The sequence below is a fragment of the Megascapheus bottae genome, chromosome 15 (assembly GCF_031878675.1).
Source record: "Megascapheus bottae isolate mThoBot1 chromosome 15, mThoBot2.hap1, whole genome shotgun sequence".
NCBI classification, from domain to species: domain Eukaryota; kingdom Metazoa; phylum Chordata; class Mammalia; order Rodentia; family Geomyidae; genus Megascapheus; species Megascapheus bottae.
In genome coordinates, this window is record NC_143523.1 from 17,348,751 (window position 1) to 17,367,781 (window position 19,031).

A 19,031-nucleotide genomic window follows, 5' to 3' on the forward strand; every position below is an offset into this window, starting at 1 on the left:
CAGAGGAGAGGGCAACAAAATTCTGTTGTACACTTAGCTTCTAACTCTATGACCTTGGATAAATGCCTATTTATTCTGTAAGATGCAGGCACAATCTGCCCCCTACCTATCTTTTGGAGCTGCTGCAAGATTTATTAAACTAGAAGAAGGGGAAAAAAAGTTTAGAGGTCTGGGAGATAGAAGGTACATACACACAGGAAAGTATTGTTATCTCCAAAAGGCATACAAAGTTGAATTAGTTTTAATCACATTCTCATGAGTCAGCTGGATAACCTTAGCCCTGCTTCTACTGATAAGAGGGGCTCAGTTCTTCTGCTAAAAGCCACTTAGGTTGGGAGAATGAGAAGAGATGCAAGGATTGGATTTTTACGCAGGACAGTGCCTCTGGAAACCCGGATGCATTTTAAAGGGTGGTTCTGGAAATCCCCATCATTCCCTTGGCAGGCAGTACAAATATCCTGCAAGTAATTCACCCCAGTTTCCTTCCTGTGGTTCTTCATGACATTGATCTGTAGTACAAGACACTTTGTTTCAATGGTATCCAAGGGGAGCCAAGTATCTTGAGAGCTATTAAAAGACATTGTAATCATGGCAAAGAATATAATGTGATTGAGTACAAGTGGAAGCCAAGGCATTCATTCTAAGTAGAGCAGCCTAGGCTATGGAACGAACCAATATAGCTCCTGAAGTGAGGTGAAGGGAGAAATGTCATTAAAAAAAGGATATCCCCATCTTTCAGCCTTGCTCCACCACATACACCAAACAAAAGCAAGTGGCAATGGAGTGTACATTTGCCCTGAAAATTAAACTCACTCACTTGTTTCCAACACTGCTTGCTCCACATTACTAAAAATGGATTCAAAGTGTTAATTGAGTGCCTGGCACATGGTAAGCCACCAATAAATGTCATCTGTAATTAGTTTGATTGGAGTAGAAAGAACAATTGCTTGGAGTTAAGAACATAGTAAGTATTAGGATGCCTGCATGGTAGGCTTGCCTCTTGTACTCATTTTCAGTAGGATCCTGGGAATTTGGTTAAATGCTGGAAAATAGGTGGGGGGGGGATAATAATATCTGGCTGAGATAAACTTCACATCAAGCCTGTAAGCTGCTGCATTTAAAAATCCCTAGCATATTTTCTCACACAATGTACACATCTGATTGACTCCATGTTAACCTGCAAGGAATTGTTCAGACAGTTTTGCTACAAGGATGCCAGCCAGCCAGCCAGCTAGTCTTTCTTTGTTGAGCCCTTAATGAGCCATTTAAGGAAGGGAACCACTGGTAAAACGTGTAGGTTTGGAGAAGTTATTATTCCCAAACAAATTCATACAAAATAATTGAAGGCTGTAATACATACAAGAAAAAGGTAATAGTAAAAAGAATTCTTCAGAGAAAATGTGAAGAATTTCTTTCTTCAGGGGAGGTCAGGGAAAGTCTCTCTAATTACATGTATTTATAAGGTGAGCATCTCAAAGAAGTAAGGTCAGCCATGTGAGGCCAAGTGTGTGTCTGTCACTGTAGGCAGTAAAACAGCATGTGCTAGGGCTATGAATTGGAAAGGATCTTGGCTCATTAGAGCTCTGAGTGGTTTCCACATAGAAATGAGGAGGAAAGAATATTGCCCCATGTCACTGAGAAACACATACCCGACAGGTCATGATAAGGAGTTTGGATATTCTGCTTACAATGGTATGTTGATTAAGGGTAATACTTATTTAAAATAAATTATTTTTTAAAGTGCTTTTGAAAGAGCCTTTTTGGGAGTAGGATCTGTGTCTAAACCTGCATATAAATACCAATCCTATGGCTTCAGAACATTCACTTTCCTTGTCTTTCCTCTTTCTTTCTGTCTCTTGTTTCTTCTTTATCCATCTCTCTAATGTGTCCATATATACAGATGCATCTATATGTACAAGGGCAATTATGTTCATTAGAAACTGAACATTAGCAAGTATCACCTTTCGTTTTCCTAATAAAATTAAACATCCCCTCTTATTTTTTCTGCCCCTCCCCCCAAAGCATCACTGTGTGGCGCTAGTCAGTGTGTGTACCTCCTTTTCAAAAAGACTGTTGGAGTAGATGGAATAGGGCATTTTGAGTGAAGGGGCTATGCTCTCCCAGCATGAGGAATGAAGAGAAAAGATGGTGTTATGGACCCGTAGAAAAACACAATGGACGTGCACTTGGGGCCAAGTTTTTCAACAGTCATGTAGCTTTGTTCTCAAATGGATCCACCTATCCCCTGTTTATGAAGTTCTAACAAATGGAAGGATGGAAATTGTATACTCTGGGAAAGAAAAATCTACTCTATTATACCAATTATTTTCCAGGAAGAGATGCATTTAAAAACTTCAATAACCTAAATAGACTAAAGCCAGAAAAGTCTGATTCTACTTTTCTTTCTTTCTTTTTCTTTCTTTCGTCTTAATTTGGATGAAAGATTATTTGGGTTCTCATTCTTCACTCTGTGTTTCCTTTCTTGGAGGTATTCCCATATATTTATCCAAGCTGGAAAGGAGGTTAGCAGGGCATAGAAAGAAGACATTAAGTAAATGATCCTGCAAAACTCTGAAAGCCTTTCTGAGGAGGAAAATGATCACTGCATTTTGACTAAGAACAGTTGCAGTATAGGGTGGAGAGAAGTTCTGTTGGTCTCTTCTTCTAGTGGCCCTAGCTTGTTGTGACTTAGAAGAATCAGGCATAAGTATTTTTGCTGTTTGTGGAAGAATAAACCAGCTCTGCCCTTCAATCTTTGGCCCATTCAGGTCTTGGAACTTAATGGCTAAGAAGCCTTAACACTTTGTCCTTTTGTTTTTTTTTGTATTGGCCATAACAGATCCACCTTTTTATGACAATTGAATGGAATGAGTTGATACAGAAGTTGCTTTTGAGAAGCATTAGAGTTTTGTTAATTGAAGAATAATTATCACTATTACTTTCAAGTGCATCTCATGGCAAACACAAAATTCAGATTTTTCAATGAGGTGATGTGTGAGTGAACAAAAAAAGCAATTAAAAGCTGGGACTGGTGCTATTTTCTTGTGTTTTTCATGTATTCAATCAATATATATTTGTTACATAGTTTTCCAATTAGCATATGCCTGCGAGAATGTTATTTGGTACACGAAGTCAGACTGCAAAGACATTCGAAGGCATTTCAAACTTCAAAAGCAAACTATCAATTTTGGGGGTAAAGCCTTAGATTTTAAGAACTTCTTTGTAATTTTGGAATCCCACCTACCTCCACTAAATCTCCATCTCAATTTTTGAACGGTAGCAGAAAACCTGAGTGGATTAATATCAAAATCATACAATTATGGAACTTTAGGAGTGGACAGGATTTTAAAGGCCATCTCATGTAACCATTTAATCTTAAAATGTAGTCGGATCACAGATAGTGCCTGGTTTGAGATCCCCCAGCAAAGTAGAATCCGCCATCCAAGAATGCCTTGCTTATGCTGTCCTTCCTGAAGGCTCTTTCTTGCCAGGAGCCAGAAGCCAGGTATACCCAGATACAACTAGCGCTCCACCTCTTTTCCTGTGTTAGCATGCTACGAAGGCAAGTAATATTTTTTAAACATGTAAATATATGGAATGAATGACGGACAGAATTTTTACCCTAGGAGACTGTGAGGACTCAATGTCATATGAAATATAAAGACATGAAGAGGTCATTTTGTCCAAGTTCCAGATTTGGTCTTCCTGTCCTCGTCTGCCTTGTTTTAGGAATGCCAGGATACATAAGCTGAGGAACGGGTTCTGGAGCGCGATTACGCGCTGGAAACCTCGGGTGAGTACAGTGAGTTCCATGGGAGGTCGTGATCATAGGGGCGCGCGTGCATGCGCGCGCACATACACCAAGAGAGGGGGAAAGAGAGACAGAGAGGAAGGGAGGGAGGGAGGGAGGGAGGAGAGAGAGAGAGAGAGAGAGAGAGAGAGAGAGAGAGAGAGAGAGAGAGAGAGAGAGAGAGAGAGAGAGAGAGAGAGAGAGAAGAGGAGAGGGGAGGGAGGGGGAGAGAGGGAGAGAGAGGGAGAAAGAGAGAGAGAGATCGCTGAATTACATCACTCTCTGCTGCTGTCTTTCTGGGATCTCCCCTGAGCTGTGCCACACACAGGCTTAGCTCAGAGTACGAGATCCGGACGCCAACTCACCCACCCGGAGACGGGAAGCCGCGCGGGAGCCCACCTCTCCCCAGCTCCCAGCCTGGACACCTCCAGAGAGACAGGAGCAAGAGAGAAGCAGCAACAGAGACCGACAGAAATCATATAGACACAGGAATCCTCCATACATTTCCACCCCCCCCCGCCCCCCCCACCCCCCGCCATCTCACTCCAGCGGCGGCTCCGGGAGCCCGCAGGCCGGCCGCCCCCACGGAAGAGGAAGGCTGCGCGGGGCTGCTGGCGCAAACGCACCGAGGCGGGGGCGCAGGGCGGGGAGAGGACGCGGGGCGGGAGAGGCCAGGGGGACGCCGGGCGGCGGGGCGCCCTGGTGCGGGGCGGGCAGCCTCCCCCTCCCCGGGGTGCGCAGCGCAGCTAGGCGGCGGGACGCGCGGCTCCGGGAGTCCCCGGCTGCGCTCGCCCGCTCCCGCGTCCCCCGCCGGCGCCCGCGCCCGCGCCCGCTCCGCCTGTGACTTCAGTTCAGCTCCACCCCCGCGCGCCGGCGGTGGCTCGTTCTGTCCCAACCCGCGCTCCGCACCAGCCCAGCCCCGGGGCAAGCGGCCGCCACTTGCCCCGCGCCGCCACCACCACCACCACCACCACCACCACCACCGCCGCCAGCTCGCCCGCCCTCCCCATCGCGCCCCAACTTGGATGGAGTTGGGATCCTGAGCTCCCGTCCCTGCCGTCGCCAGCCGAGAGCCCCGCGTCGCCGTCCGCGGTCTGGGACGACCCCCCACCCCCTCCTGGTCTCCGCTTCTCTCTGCTTCCGAGATGGGAAAAGTTGGCGCCGGCGGCGGCGGCTCCCCGGCCGGGCTGAGCGCGCTCGTCGCGGGCGTGGGGCTCTTGGTCCTCTTCGCTCCTCGCGTGCGCAGCGCCCACTCCTGCTGCCCCTTGGAGCCACTCAGCTCGACCCCGGTCTGGACCCCGACCCCGGGGGCCTCGTCTCACCAGGGACCCCCGGGCAGGGCGCCCCCCACGCCCTTGCCCTTCCTGGGGCGCCCCCTGTTTGCAGTGGCCCCCGGGGACCGAGCGCTGTCCCTGGAGCGGGCTCGGGACTCCGGGGCGTCCATCGCGGTGGCTGCTCGTTCCGGCCGCAGGAGAAGGAGCGGTCCAGACCCGGAGGAGGCTGAGCTGGAAGAAGGCGCCAGTCGAAGCCCCCGGGGAGTGCTCAGCGATGGAGGACGGCCGGAGCCCGGGGCTCCCCAGAGGGACCCGGACAAAGCCACCCGCTTCCGGATGGAGGAGCTCAGGCTGACCAGCACCACTTTCGCTCTGACCGGCGACTCGGCGCACAACCAAGCCATGGTCCACTGGTCTGGCCACAACAGCAGCGTGAGTAGAGCCGAGCTGAGGGGCACAGGGGGTCGAAGATGCCAAGGGTTAAAGTGGGCAGCGCCCAGTGGGATGGAGGATTTGGGGAGGATGGTTGTTAGGGGCTGGAGAGATGCTACAAAGTGCCTTTCTCTGTCCGTCTCCCTCAGGAGTTGTATTACCTCCACTACCCTCCCTTCCACCGGCACCTGCAGAGTCCTCTGGAAGGAAGGAAATCCCAAACAATTGTCTGAACGGGGGAGACAAATTCCTCTTTCCTGCTTTATTATTATTATTATTATTATTATTATTATTAAATTATTTTAGTTCTACTGGTCTGTGCAAGTGAAGATTAAGCAGAGGGACATTCAACCATTCTGGATGCAGAAAAGAAAGGGTTAACTTCCCAAGCTGACTGACATCTCCTCAAAGTGACTTTCCCTGCACTAGCTAGACTTTGAGGACCAGTCTAAAAGACCATTTTTGTAGGCTTCTTGCATTCTTTTCATGTAGAGCGCCTAATTCATTCTTCGCCACCAGTGACCCAAACTGCAGTGGGATGTAAGGTGTTCCGGAGCCAGTGGTGTCCTCCGCTTGCAGGGACCAAGTTTTAGAGAAGAGATCTTGGCAAAAGCACTTACAGGCTTCTTTTGAGAGCTGAGGCTTTCCGCAGTGCTCAGTCTCTTCTTAGGAAGACCAGATAGATCCCAGAGACAAGAGTCCCCTGTTCTTCCCCCCCACCCGCACACCCCAGGCCTCCTCTAGGGAGGAACATCAATAAAGACTGGGTATTGTCTGTGTGAAAGCAGGAAAGAGGATTGGTGGATCCCAGGAGGAAATTCCAGAGGATTCAGGGTACATGACTCTGATAGATGGTTATATCAGAGATGGTTTTACATTTTTCCCCCCCGGAAAGACTGCAGGACTGGGAATCTGAGAGAGCTATTTTGGTTTCAACCCCACCTAGAAACTTGAATGACCTGAAATAGTAACAGACTAGCTTTGATGGGAATAACTGATGATAATTTAAAACTGTGGAAGCTCCTCTGTGCTGCTATTAAGCAGAACAGAAGAACATTTAAAAAATAATAAAAGATCTAGAAAAAGGGAGAGAAACAAATGTAAGGTGAAGATTCAGTCAGGTAAATGGGAATATCAATGTTTATAATGTGCACTATCTAAGCAACTCGGTGCCTTATAATTTGTTTTCCTGTGTGGTATAATTCCTGGAAAATTTCCAGAGTTGTGCCTATTGTCAGGTTTTTTTGGGGGGGGCATTTAAAATATAGCTTGTTATTGTACATTCCTACATTATGGCAAAATGTGGTGCGTAGTATTTTGTATTGATTGCTCTGTCCTGAGAGTATCAGCAGTGTTCCTTAAAATTAAGCCCACCTACAGACAAGTTTTTTTTTTTAAGGTTCCCAGGAGGGGTTGAATCAAATTATTGAAGTTGATATTCTTTCCATTCAAGTTTTGGACAACTCTACCCTTATCCTTTAACCTAACTATCTTATCTTTCATATCACAGCCACTAAAATTAATCCTGTAATTTGAACTTTAAGCTTCTTAGGCTGATTGAATAAGTTTCACACTGCTTTCAGCTATTAATTCAAAGCTCTGGCTTTATGGGGGAAATTTAAAACACTTCCAATATGTTAGAGCTTGTTGTATTAGGAGGAAAAACTTTGGAGTCAAGAAAACATTTCTGGCTTTTAATGTAATTCAGGCTGTAAAATATCACTTACCCATTAGACCTCTACATCAATTCATCTCTTGAAAGATCTTGGAAAGAGAGAAGAGGAAAGTACATAGTTGGCAAATTTTAACCTCCATTTAAGAAATGGGGCCAAGCACTGCCAACCCTTTTTATTTTTATTTTTATTTTTTGGTCTTTGTATTGATATATCTAGGTCCTGTAGGACTGGTTAGGGTTAGAGTCTAGGACAGACAAGCAAATCAGAGAGGTTGTAGGAAAAAAAAATCAAAGTGGTGAGTGCTAAAAGTTTGAACACATGAAAGATGATAACCAATGACATGAAACCACCACTCTGGAAGTCTGACTTCAGAAAGACATGGACCATCACCACCCCTTCCTCAGTCTCTGCCCTGCTCATCACACATATTTACTCTTCTTTTTTATGCACACGTACCCTCAGAGGAGAAAGAGAAATCAATTTCATCCAGGTCCTCCAAAATCAACTTTTGCCTAATTGTCTGGACCAAACTTATAGGAGACAAAGCTTAAAAGTTTCTGCAAACTTTGTAAGATGAAAACAAAGACACAATGTAACTTCCAGTCTTACTGACTTGTGGGTGGACCATAGCCAATTCATCATGCTTTGGTCCAGAACTTCCATCTCTAAAAAGAGGGCAATTCATGTCAGATTTATTAAGGAAAATCCTTTGCCAGAATATATGTAAGAAGGTCCCATGACTGTGAATTCCTCTACAACCATTAGGACTTCTTCCACATTACCCCACTGTGGGAAAGCTCCAAACCGAAATAAAGTGTAAAAATCAAGATCTCTCATCTTTTTATATTGTAATATTCTTCTGTACTAAGTCTCCCTCAAATTCAGTCAGGGACTCGGGCAACATACATGCTCCAAACCTGTCTCACCTTTAGCTAAAAAAATCCTGTGCTACAAAGAGCCTGTGATTACAATTACACCTGCTTTCAAGGTGCAAATGGGTGGTAATTATAGGCTGTCTGTCAGACTGAAGAGGAATTCTGGATTCTTGGCTCGTCGCCTTCCCTTCTCTCTTCTGCCCCCTCAGCTGTTGGACTTGTGCGGTTGTGTAAAGACATGACTGCTCTGCCTCCTCCGTGGGTGTGATGTGATTCTTCCGTGCTGTAGTCTTCTTGCTTGGTGGAAACTGTTGTTAGAGACGGTGGAACACCTGGGGGTATCTTCTGGCATGAAAGGTGCTGAGTATGAATCATTTGTCATGAGCTTGATGTCATAAGCAAGAACATATTGTTCCTTCCCCACTCATCACAGGCATGCTGTGCCTTCATCTAAAATTACATAGTATTGCTTAGTGTGGTAATACACACGCATACACACGTCTGTGTATGTGTGCATAATGGGCATGATGGTATATATTTTTTATCCTTCCATTCCAAGGATTTCCACCATCAATAATTTTTATTAAAAAAATCCCGGTGACAGTTGTTTTTATTTTTGAGTTCATTTGAACTTTTTCGATTCACCATGCTGCCTTTTTCTCACTGGTAGTGTTACAGTTTGCTAGCAAAGATTTTTTTTTGCCAGTCCTGGGATTGAGCTCAGGGCCTGAGCCCTGTCCCTGGACTTTCTCAAGGCTAGAGCTCTACAACTTGAGCCTCATCACCAGCTTTATTCTATGCATGTGGTACTGAGGAATCGAACCCAGGTCTTCTTGCATGCTAGGCAAGCACTCTACCACTAGGCCAAACTCCCGGCCCAAAGACTTTTAACTTGTCTTTAATTTTGCCTTCATGAGAGCTTTCTTGCTGCATTTGCATAGAACATGAGGGCCTGGCTGGTTTTGATGGCCCTCTTTTCTTCAGTTATTCTGGATCTTGATGTTTTCCATCCATAACCATGTGAATACACTGAGTCCCAACTTGGGGCTGGTAGATGATTTGCATTTATCATCCCACTTATTTTATTTATTTATTTATTTATTTATTTATTTATTTATTTATTTATTTATTGCCAGTCTGGGGCTTGGGCTCTGAGCCTGAACACTGTCTGTGGGCTTCCTCAAGGCTAGAGCTCTATCACTTGAGCCCCAGCACCACTTCCGGCATGTATGTATGTGGTACCAAGGAATTGAATCTGGGTCTTCTTGCATGCTAGGCAGGTCCCATCCCATTTAATTTTTAGAACCATGCCCTGAATATAAAGTCACTTTTCCATCACACAGATGAAGCAGTTGAGGCTCTGCAAGGCTAGAAGAATTGCCAAGAGGAAATAGATTCATGCTAGAGCAAAGACTTGCAACTACAAGTGATCCAACTCCAATCCCCAAGGCTGGCTGGGGATTCTTTGGGAGGCTAGAAAAGCTTAGATCTCTGGAATTCATAGGATTAATGTTGAGTTGATTTCTAGTGATGGTGGGAATGGCCTACTTTTAGCTGTGAGCTCTGTCACTTTATACTAAAGCAAGGGATTTACCATGGACCTTTGATATTACAAGAGTTGGCATCTACTTCTAGTGACTGAAGGAGGGTAACCTATAATCATTACACTTTCAGATCTGTTTCATTTCAAGAATAGAGTCATTTTCTGATTTAATGGTAAATGCAGTTTTCTAGAGAGTTTGTATAGGAATAGTTGAGTTGGTTATATTTTGATGTGTAGTTTCCTGTTTTCTTTTATCTCTTTTTTTTTTTGGAAGAAAAATGAGAAAATATATTCCTTTTTTCCTAGCAGTTCTACACAATTGCTTTCCTAGTTAGTCTGATACTGTGCCATTGTGATGTGTTGCAGAAGAAAGAAGTTTTGGAAGTAAACAGATTTGGGGGTGATTCTTAGCGCTTTTGTGCAAGAACATACTGCCTGATCGACACTCCATTCTATGAGCCTGAGAATCCTCATATTAAATGGAGTTTTAAAATTATGAGTAAAGCAATAAAAATACACTCACATCAGCCGTGTAGTGAATTTTGGTATTTCAGGGTCAATAAGAAAATCGAAACTAGTGTGATCATTGAGATCCATGACTGACCTTGTTTGCACACCAAATCCCAGCTGGAGACTCTGATGCTTTGACATTTTCCACATACACATTCCCAGCAAAGGATTTTCTTTTGCTTAATTCTTAATGATCAATAGCACTGGCCAGGGCATTTGAAGAATGAATTAATTTGGGTCCATGCCTGTCTGTATTAAATCATTAAGTGTATGCAGATGATTTGTGCTGTTTTTGTGTATCTTTCAATTCTTGCCCTCTATCCCTGGCTAGAAGAGCTAGAAAAATACACTTGTTTCTCCTGAAAGGGAGATTGCCAAACAATTTCTGCTCAGTGGCAGGGAAGTGATGTGCTAGGGGCAGAGTAGAGCCAGGTTCCAGGGAAATACAACGCATAGTTGTGAAGAGCTCAAATTCTGCTCAGATTGGGTAGATAGATGGAGTAGTCAACTCATGGAAAGAAATGAAGGTGGACTCTTTCTGTGCACTGTTTAGTACAGGGCTTATTCATAGATATAAGTACAGAAGAAATTTTTTTAAAGATGCAAATACTCTGTAGGAAATTTTATATGAAATTTTACAAGTGTATAAAAGACATTGTGTCTTTCTATAGCACTCTGGAATGTTGTTATGCCACTTTAGATCAGTTATCACCTTTTTTTTCCCTCTTTGCAAAATGCTTTAGTTTTCAAAGACTTTAGTTTTCAGTTTCATTCACACCAGATTCCTATATATAATACAGGAAGATGTATATCATCTACATCCCTCCTATAAGAAAAGCAAGGTGTTGCTATAAGCAGGCCAGTTAGTAGAACAAGACCAGAAACATTTACTCACACTGTATGACTGATGCTTGGGTTTGTCCAACACTGGCTGGTGTTAGCATACAGCTACATCTTAGCATCAAGCTTTGGTAAAGATGATGTGGCTGTATCAATAAGGTTTGTGGACATAAAACGGAGTGATTATGGAACTCAAGGGTTTTGGAGGTTGAAGTTATTGGTGGAGAGCTTCATAGTAAGAGATCTTATTCAAAGTAATGGTCTTCCTCATAAAAAGAGAGGATGGGACCTTCTGAAAATGAGATTTAGGGGCCCGGGAATTTGGCCTCGTGGCAGAGTGCTTGCCTACCATGCTTGGTACCACATACATAAAAAAAGAAAATAAAATGAGATTCATTGTAATAACATATTTACTGTACATTTTTTATGTGTATGTGCCAGTCCTGGGGCTTGAGCTCAGGGCCTGAGCACTGTCCCAACTTTTTTTTTTTCCTTGAGACACTCTACCACTTTTGCCATGGCTCTCTTGTGGAGGCTGAGTCTTCCTGACTTTTCCACTCTATCTGATTTTAAACTGTAATCCTCAGATTTCAGACTCCTAAGTAGCTAGGATTATAAACATGAGATGCCTGCACATAGTTCTACTGCACTTTTAATGCTGCTAATGAACTTTCAAGAAAAGACTGCTTATAACTGGTTTTATTGCTTGTGAGAAGGGGTGTGTCAGGAGGGTGAAGCAGTAGTGCCACCTACCCTCTCTCTCTTTAATCGTCTTATGCAGTTGATATGGAGTTAAACATAATATTCAAGGCGGCCTCAGTCAAGAGAACCTAGGGTATGACATTCTGGAGCCGCAGTATTCACCCTGAGGGAGTGTGGATTGATGTTAATGGATTTCACTTGCTTAAAAATTTAAACTGAGTCACCATCTACTGCTTTTCTCACTTCTAACATTTTAGGGGAAGAGAAGAAAAGGAAGTTTGTGAGTGCTAAGGAACATTTTCTGCATCAGGACAAAGTGATGATTACAATAACTTCTTTATTGCTCACATAAACAGTCACTAACACTAGCAAGCTGCTTATCTGAAGTTAGCTCTGGAACATCACCATATTGTTTCACTCTGTTCTTAATAGGTATTTTCAGACTGGCCGTCCCTTATTATCTTTCTAAGATCTGTAGATGGGGGACGGGGAGTTTCTGCTCAAGATTGCCCAGGTAGCAAGTGACCAAGCTAAGATTTAACTTTCTCCCAGTCTAACTCAAAACTCTTTCTAGTCGCTTATGAGGTTTTCTTGGCATGGGTTCATTTTTGAGTTACTCTAGTGAGAACGCAGAGATCATAGTCCCGGGTTGGTAAGGAAACTGCTGGCGTGGACGACACACTTTTGGGCCTCCCTGTTCTCGTGTCTGTGAACTCTCCTGTGACACTGTATTTAGAAATAAGTTTGCTGTAGATTGATCAAAGCCTTCACCTCTGCTCACCCCCTGATGTGGCGGACTATCTTCTTGTTATCCAGGGAGAATGTGTGAGATGAGTTCTTTTGTCACTCCCTGCTGCCTAATGACCCTAGAGTGAAAGTATAGACAACTTGTGTGCTTTTGAAAAGAAAGTACTAATAAGAATCATGTTATCAGAAAACCAGCTAATCAAGCTGTGCCTATGTGCCCATGGATGGATGCCTCTAGCCATCGTGCCCTAGCCCGAGTAGCAGGGGCTATGGATGCTCAACACTCAGGACTATCCATCTTGTTCCAGGGCCTATACAGGGGAATTTGGAGTTGTTGTGAAAAGTGAAAAGTCTTCCCCTTATCTCAGCAATTCCACCACACACTTGATTAGCTCCATTAAAGGAAAGAGGGTGATTTCAGTCATGTTCAACACCCTGTTTTAGAAACTCACCTGCAGTCTGTTTGTGCTGACATGCATTTGGCTGAAAGGATGGAGAGATTGTTAATGGGGCAAAGAGACACTCATATTCCCCCAAACAAATCCCTTATGGGGCTCACTTTCAGATTTCTCAATGAAGAATAATGTCAGGAGACTTCATGGTTCGAAACCTCCCCAGGAAATTCTTAAGGACAACTCAAACTTGACAATTATTCCCTTAAGATTGGAACAAGGGTTTTAAGATTTGTGAACTTCTTCCGTTATCTGTACAATTTCCATTTTGTATTAATGGACTTCATTTATTTTTTGGTTCAGAGCTGGAAGAAGTTCCATGCAGGCTCACGGTTTTCATCAAATCATGAATGGAAAATCTGACTTCCAGTGTCATATACCTGATCACATGAGATCACATGAGAAGTACATAGACCCCTATGAATATTACTGTCTGTTGATCAGTGTTTCCTTGGAAATTATTTTTTCTGGCTAGCCGCCAAATCAGGAACAAAAATGAAGTGGTAAAAAAAAACATACGTTATTTATAATACGGTATAAAACTTAGAAATAAGTTTATTGTCCCACTTACACTAGATGCATGAGCTTAGGCCAGTAACTATGTAATTCTATGCCTCAGTATCCCCATTGGCAAAGTACGGAGTGTAATGTGTACTTTTTATGAGACTGCATGCTGTTAAGAGAGATGACAACATGTACAAATGCTTAATGTAGCCTCTGGTACAGAGAAGGCAATGAGTGAATTAGCTGTTATCTTCATGGCTTTCTACATGCTGTTTAATATTACTAGTATTTAGGTGTGTCTGACTGAAAGATATTTCTAATATGTTACTCATGATAATGTTTCTGTTCTTGCATGTACTTTTCATCACTCTTATTAGTTTATCTTTACTAAGGGCTCAGGGTACAGTTGTACTATTTTCTTTATATCCCTCTTAACATCTCCAGCTCTTTACACATGAAACTTGCATATTAAATATTTGTTTTATTTGTTATTACTTTGGAGAAAACTGGCTTTCATGTAATACAAACAAGCTATGACCTTGTACAAAGTGTGTTGCAAATTTCCGAAGCTATTAAAAGACATAAATGCATATATTGAGTAAGAAAAATTATCTCAAGAAATACCAGGAAAGTAAAAAAGAAATAGATTGCAAAACAGAACCACCTGAGGTCCGTAAAGCCAAGGATATTTTCTGTCTATGTGGTTCTTTCATATCTAAGTTCCTAGATATTTACTTGCATGGAATAAAAGTTCAGTCCATTTTCTTTTTTGTTGTTGTTTTGCCAGTCCTGGGGCTTGAACTCACAGCCTGGGCACTGTCCTTGGACACTTCTTTTTCTAGCCCTCTGCCACTTGAACTACAGCACCTTCTGGCTTTTTCTGTGTATGTGGTACTGAGGAATCTAACCTGGGTCTTTGTGCATGTGCTAGGTGAGCACTCTACCACTAGGCTATTAATAGTATGTTGTGATTTTGTTTTCCTGGGCATGGTAATGGAGGTCCGTAATATCAGTGACAGTGAAAGCAGAGGAAGGAGGATTGGCAATTCCAAACCAGCCTGGACACAATTAGTAAGACCCTCTCCCAGGAACAAAATAGAAAGCAAAATTGCTGGCAGACTAGTAGATTGTGGCTTGCAAGTACCAACCATTAGGCACAATTCCCAGGGACACAAAAATAAAGTAAATAATGTGTGTATACACACATAGGAAGTGTCTGTGGTTCTCAGCATTTGACTGTGGTTATGATGAATGCTGAGATGATAGCTAATTTTTGTCATTTTTTTGTTTTTTGCTCAGAAAAATGCCTTGCTTCAGTTGTTTTCAAACAAGTTTTCTGAAAAAAAAAGAAAATAAAAGGAAAAGAAAGATCAAAGAAATGTGTGTCCTTGACCTTGTTACAAGTGACCTGGACAAAGCCCTCACCTTTATGTTTCTTCTTTTGCTTCTTCTAATCACAGCTGTTAGGAGAGAGTTTGGTGCCCCTGTCTTTTTCAGTGGTAAGATCTCTCCAAGTATGCACTGATATGCTTCACCAGGCCTTCTTCTCTAGCCATCCCTGGTGATTCTAAGGAGAAAGCTCTCTTGGGGTGATTTTACCAACCTGACTGCACATGCCAGAAATTTTACTGACTGTCATCTCTCAAGTCGATACTACTATGTATTTTTATTTAAATTTCAGTCTCTGTCTTGGTCTTGGTCCCCATCTCTGAAACATAGATGTGCAAATGAATGAATATATAATAAATATCTGATGCTCCGTGTATTTACAGTAAGATTAACAGCCACATGCAACATTAAATCTCTACTACTGAAAGCAAAATGGCCTTGTAAAGCCAAGGGGTGGTATTAACTAACTGTGAACACTGAATGGAGAATTTGAAGAGTAGTGACAGAAAAAGAAAAGGGAGTAGAATTAAAGGAAGAAGGAATGGAAATAACAAAAAATGCAAATTTAAACATAGGAAAGAAACATGAAAAGAGGGCTATGACAGAGTGGAAAAGTCAGAGAGAAACAAAGAAAGAGAATAGTAGATGCCAGGGGTAAAAGAAAACAGAGAAAATTAGACAGTAGAGACTGCTTAACAAAGAAATGTAAGAGACAGGCATAAAAATCCCATAGACAGAGAAAGCCATTTTGACAGAGACCAGTAGACAAACTGAAGGAAACCACTGAAAATATGAATTAAGACAGGAAAAGTGCCTCTGAGTGAAAAGAAATATTATATAATAAGGTAATAAAAATTTTTAAATGTATCTGGGATTTAGCAGGAAAAGAACAAACAACAACAACAACAACAACAACAAAAACTCTACCTTTTTTACTCAGCAGTTTCTTTGGCCTTTTGAATTTGCAAGAATTTGCACCTTGTCTCCTCAGGTGGCTGCAGGTGCACCATTCCTGTGTGTGTGATGGGTGTGAAATGGTAGAAGTATTTTCAGAAGTATTTAGGCATTAAATTTTTTTAGCCTGATTTTTATTTTGGGGAAAGGAGATTGATGTTCTAGATGAAGGATAAGACATTTAACCTTTTACACAAGACGATGCTGTTTGGAATGCTTTCAGTGGTTGTGCATTTTCAATAATAAAAGATACTAAAATTTGTTTTAAGTGGCTGTTAATGTCAGGGATGTGCTGAATGCTGGAAATGAAAAAACAAATATGACCTGATCTTTACCCTTGAGGGTGTCCGTCCTAACAGAAACAGACAGATGTGTAAACAGAAAAATTGCAACTTAGTATGCTAAATGCATAATAGCAATTGTAGAATTTTGTATAGTGAGCAGGAGGAATGTGGAGGAGAAGTGGACGACTAATTTTGCCTAAGAGTGGGAGATAGGGTTTTAAAGGGATGTGACATTTAAGTTGGGATTCTACTGGAGATTATGCATTTTGCAGAGAGACTAGGGATGAGTAAGTGGAAAGGCCATTCAAGCCCATTTTGAATTCTCTTATATTAGGTTTTGGGTTCACCTTAGGTCATCAGCATTGTAGACAAACTATCATTGGGACGAAATACTCTTTCTTCATCACCTTGGTCCAGAGTATCTGGGACCAAGGCCAACAATGATGTTGTAAAATTAAATATCTACTTTGGAGAATTTTCTAGTATGAAGTTATTGACTACACACTAGACCAAGGAATTTGAATTCCCTCACAACCTAAATTTATAAATTGCCCCTCAAATTCTTACACTCACATACAAGCACTCATGCATACAGATGTGTGTGCACAAAACATTTTGAAGCTTTGTTGACAATTTAACAATGGTAGAAATTATTCTTAACTTTTCTTTTTTTGCCAGTCGTGGAGCTTGAATTCAGGGCCTGAACACTGTCCCTGAGTTTTTCCTCAAGGTTAGAGCTCTACCAGTTGAGCCATAACACCATTTCCGGCTTTTTATGGTATGTGGTACTGAGGACTTGAACCCGGGTCCTCATGCATGATAGGCAAGCACTCTACCACTAGTCCAAACTCCTGGCCTTATTCTTAACTTTTCTTCCTAGTGGTTCTACTTCAAGGAGTGAAACAAGGTCTTATTTTTGTGCTTCCTAACTTTTAGGGCTGGGGAATATTAAAATGGAGTTGGTGCATATTTATAAAAGACATACTATTTTTAACACAATAGGCCTTTCATAGAATATTATATATGATTGTTATCCATAAATAATTATGTCTTGAAAATAGAAGACAATAGAGATACATTATACAGAAAATTCTCAATAAACTCAGTTTTTAATTAGTTGCTTCCTTTATCATTCTTGTCTTACTATATAGACACAAGAGAAAAGTGAACAGGAAGCAAGTAGCTGGTGAGGAAAGACAGCCAAGGAAAGAGTATGTACCCTCAGACACAGAAAGAATGCATCCTCCCAGCTGGCTCACCACACCTGAAGTTGAGGTGGCATCTCAATTTCAGCATCATTGGTTTCCACTCTTTTCTTTCATCTAAGTCTCAGATTAGTGCTTAGAGTGAACTTGGAAGGTCCCTATACGACTTTGGGGGTATTGTGATAAGGAAATTTTTGGCCTAATGGTTTGTCTTCCTATAAAGAAAATAATTAACTGAAAAATGTCACCATTTGAGTACAAAAATGACTTGGGGCAGGGCGTGGTGTCTCATGCTTGTAATCCCAGCTACTCAGAAGGCTGAGATTTGAGGATCAAAGTTCAAAGCCACCCCAGGCACAAAAGGACCTGAGACTCTTATCTCCAGTTAAACTTTAGAAAATAGGAAGTTCAAGGTTAGGGCGGTAGTCTTGAGTTGAAGAGCTCAGGAACAGTGGTCAGGCCAAGTTCAAGACCTATGACCCACAAAAAAAAATGACTTGAGAATCAGCTTTTCAGGTGATGTTAGGCTTTTGAGATATATAAATGCCTATGCTAAAAAATAACAATGAATTCTCATCTGGTCACTTAGATTATCTCTTGAATTCTTGTGCAAATCTCAGCTTGATACCCTTTAGTTTAGACTAGAATTTTAGGAAAATGAGAAGGAAAAAAAAGAAGCTTGTTTTAATTGTTTTTAAACATACCATCTTTGTAAGTACCATAATACAGGTCTTACTCACAAAACATTAATTTATATTTTCTTTTGCAGATGGGCAGTAAATATTTCAGGGATGAATTCAACAAATTATACTCATATACCACTACTTTTTATGTCTCATAAGTTAAAAATAGTCTCAAATTTTTAGTCACTGGAAAATTAGAAGAATATTTTGTGACATGTGAAAGTCATTGAACATTGTTATTGGAACTCAGCCATGCTTACTCATCTGCTGGCCTATATCTGCTTTGTCTCTGCAACAGCAATATTGAAAAGTTGTGACAGAGATTATATACTTATTGACCTAAAATATTTATCCTCTGACCCTTCTCAGGAAAATTTGCCAACTACTGATTTACTGATTTAGGGAGAATAAAACAGTAAGGCACATTGTGGATCCTGTGGTGATCTGTATGCCAACTTGAGAGTGATCCTTTGACCTAGGTTTTCTTGTCTAAAAGGCTTACATACTCCCAACCATTCCAAGTTCCCATTCACAAGTGGCCCATTCATTCTGTTCCTGTTCCTTAGCTCATGCTGTTTCCTCTGCCTGGAAACTTAATCGGCATGTTAAATCCTTTGCATTTGGATATAAGCTATTTTGTAGTAATTTTTCCAACCGCTCACAAAAGAAAGAAAACATAGCTAAATGTTATTTTTAAAAAAAACAATCAAATCTGGTGTGCTAGGCATCCTCTGTCCCTGTCTCTGTCACTGTCCCTGTCTCTCTGCCTTTATCCAAGCATTAGGCATTAGTTGGATTGTATAATTTCACTAAGGTGAAGTCTATTTTAGTAATTTTCTCTCATGTCTTTGTACTCCCTAGGACATAACACACACATATATATATATACATATATATATATATTCCACGAACACTGGATTAATACTGGATCATTACACTTAACTTCTGTTAATAGAGGACAAATGATCAACATTGATGCTCCATAAAGATTAACAGTAAAGGTATTCTTTTAGTGTCTTTATTCATGTAAGCATGAAGTTCCTGGTTAATTTTGAAAAAGTACCCCAAATTAGAAAGAATAAAAAAGATGGAGAAATCAAGGGAGAGGCAGAGTGCATTCAGGCCACATAAGTCAAATGGCATTGGAAGTCACAGCAGGAGGGGTTTGGAT

At 41.7% G+C, this 19,031-nt stretch overlaps 1 protein-coding gene across 3 annotated transcripts in view; it reads left to right on the forward strand.

Annotated features, from left to right (window-relative positions):
* Nucleotides 1-4,847: 4,847 nt before the first annotated feature.
* The window catches only part of Sorcs1 (sortilin related VPS10 domain containing receptor 1), a 442,495-nt gene continuing 428,311 nt past the window's right edge, over nucleotides 4,848-19,031 (forward strand). For 2 of the 3 annotated variants that reach the window (XM_090345930.1, XM_090345931.1), the window contains exon 1: nucleotides 4,936-5,496. In XM_090345930.1, the coding sequence (XP_090202056.1) occupies nucleotides 4,936-5,496 (561 nt within the window). Of the gene's footprint in view, nucleotides 5,497-19,031 lie in introns of all 3 variants that reach the window. The other variant, XM_090345933.1, reaches the window with a different exon arrangement.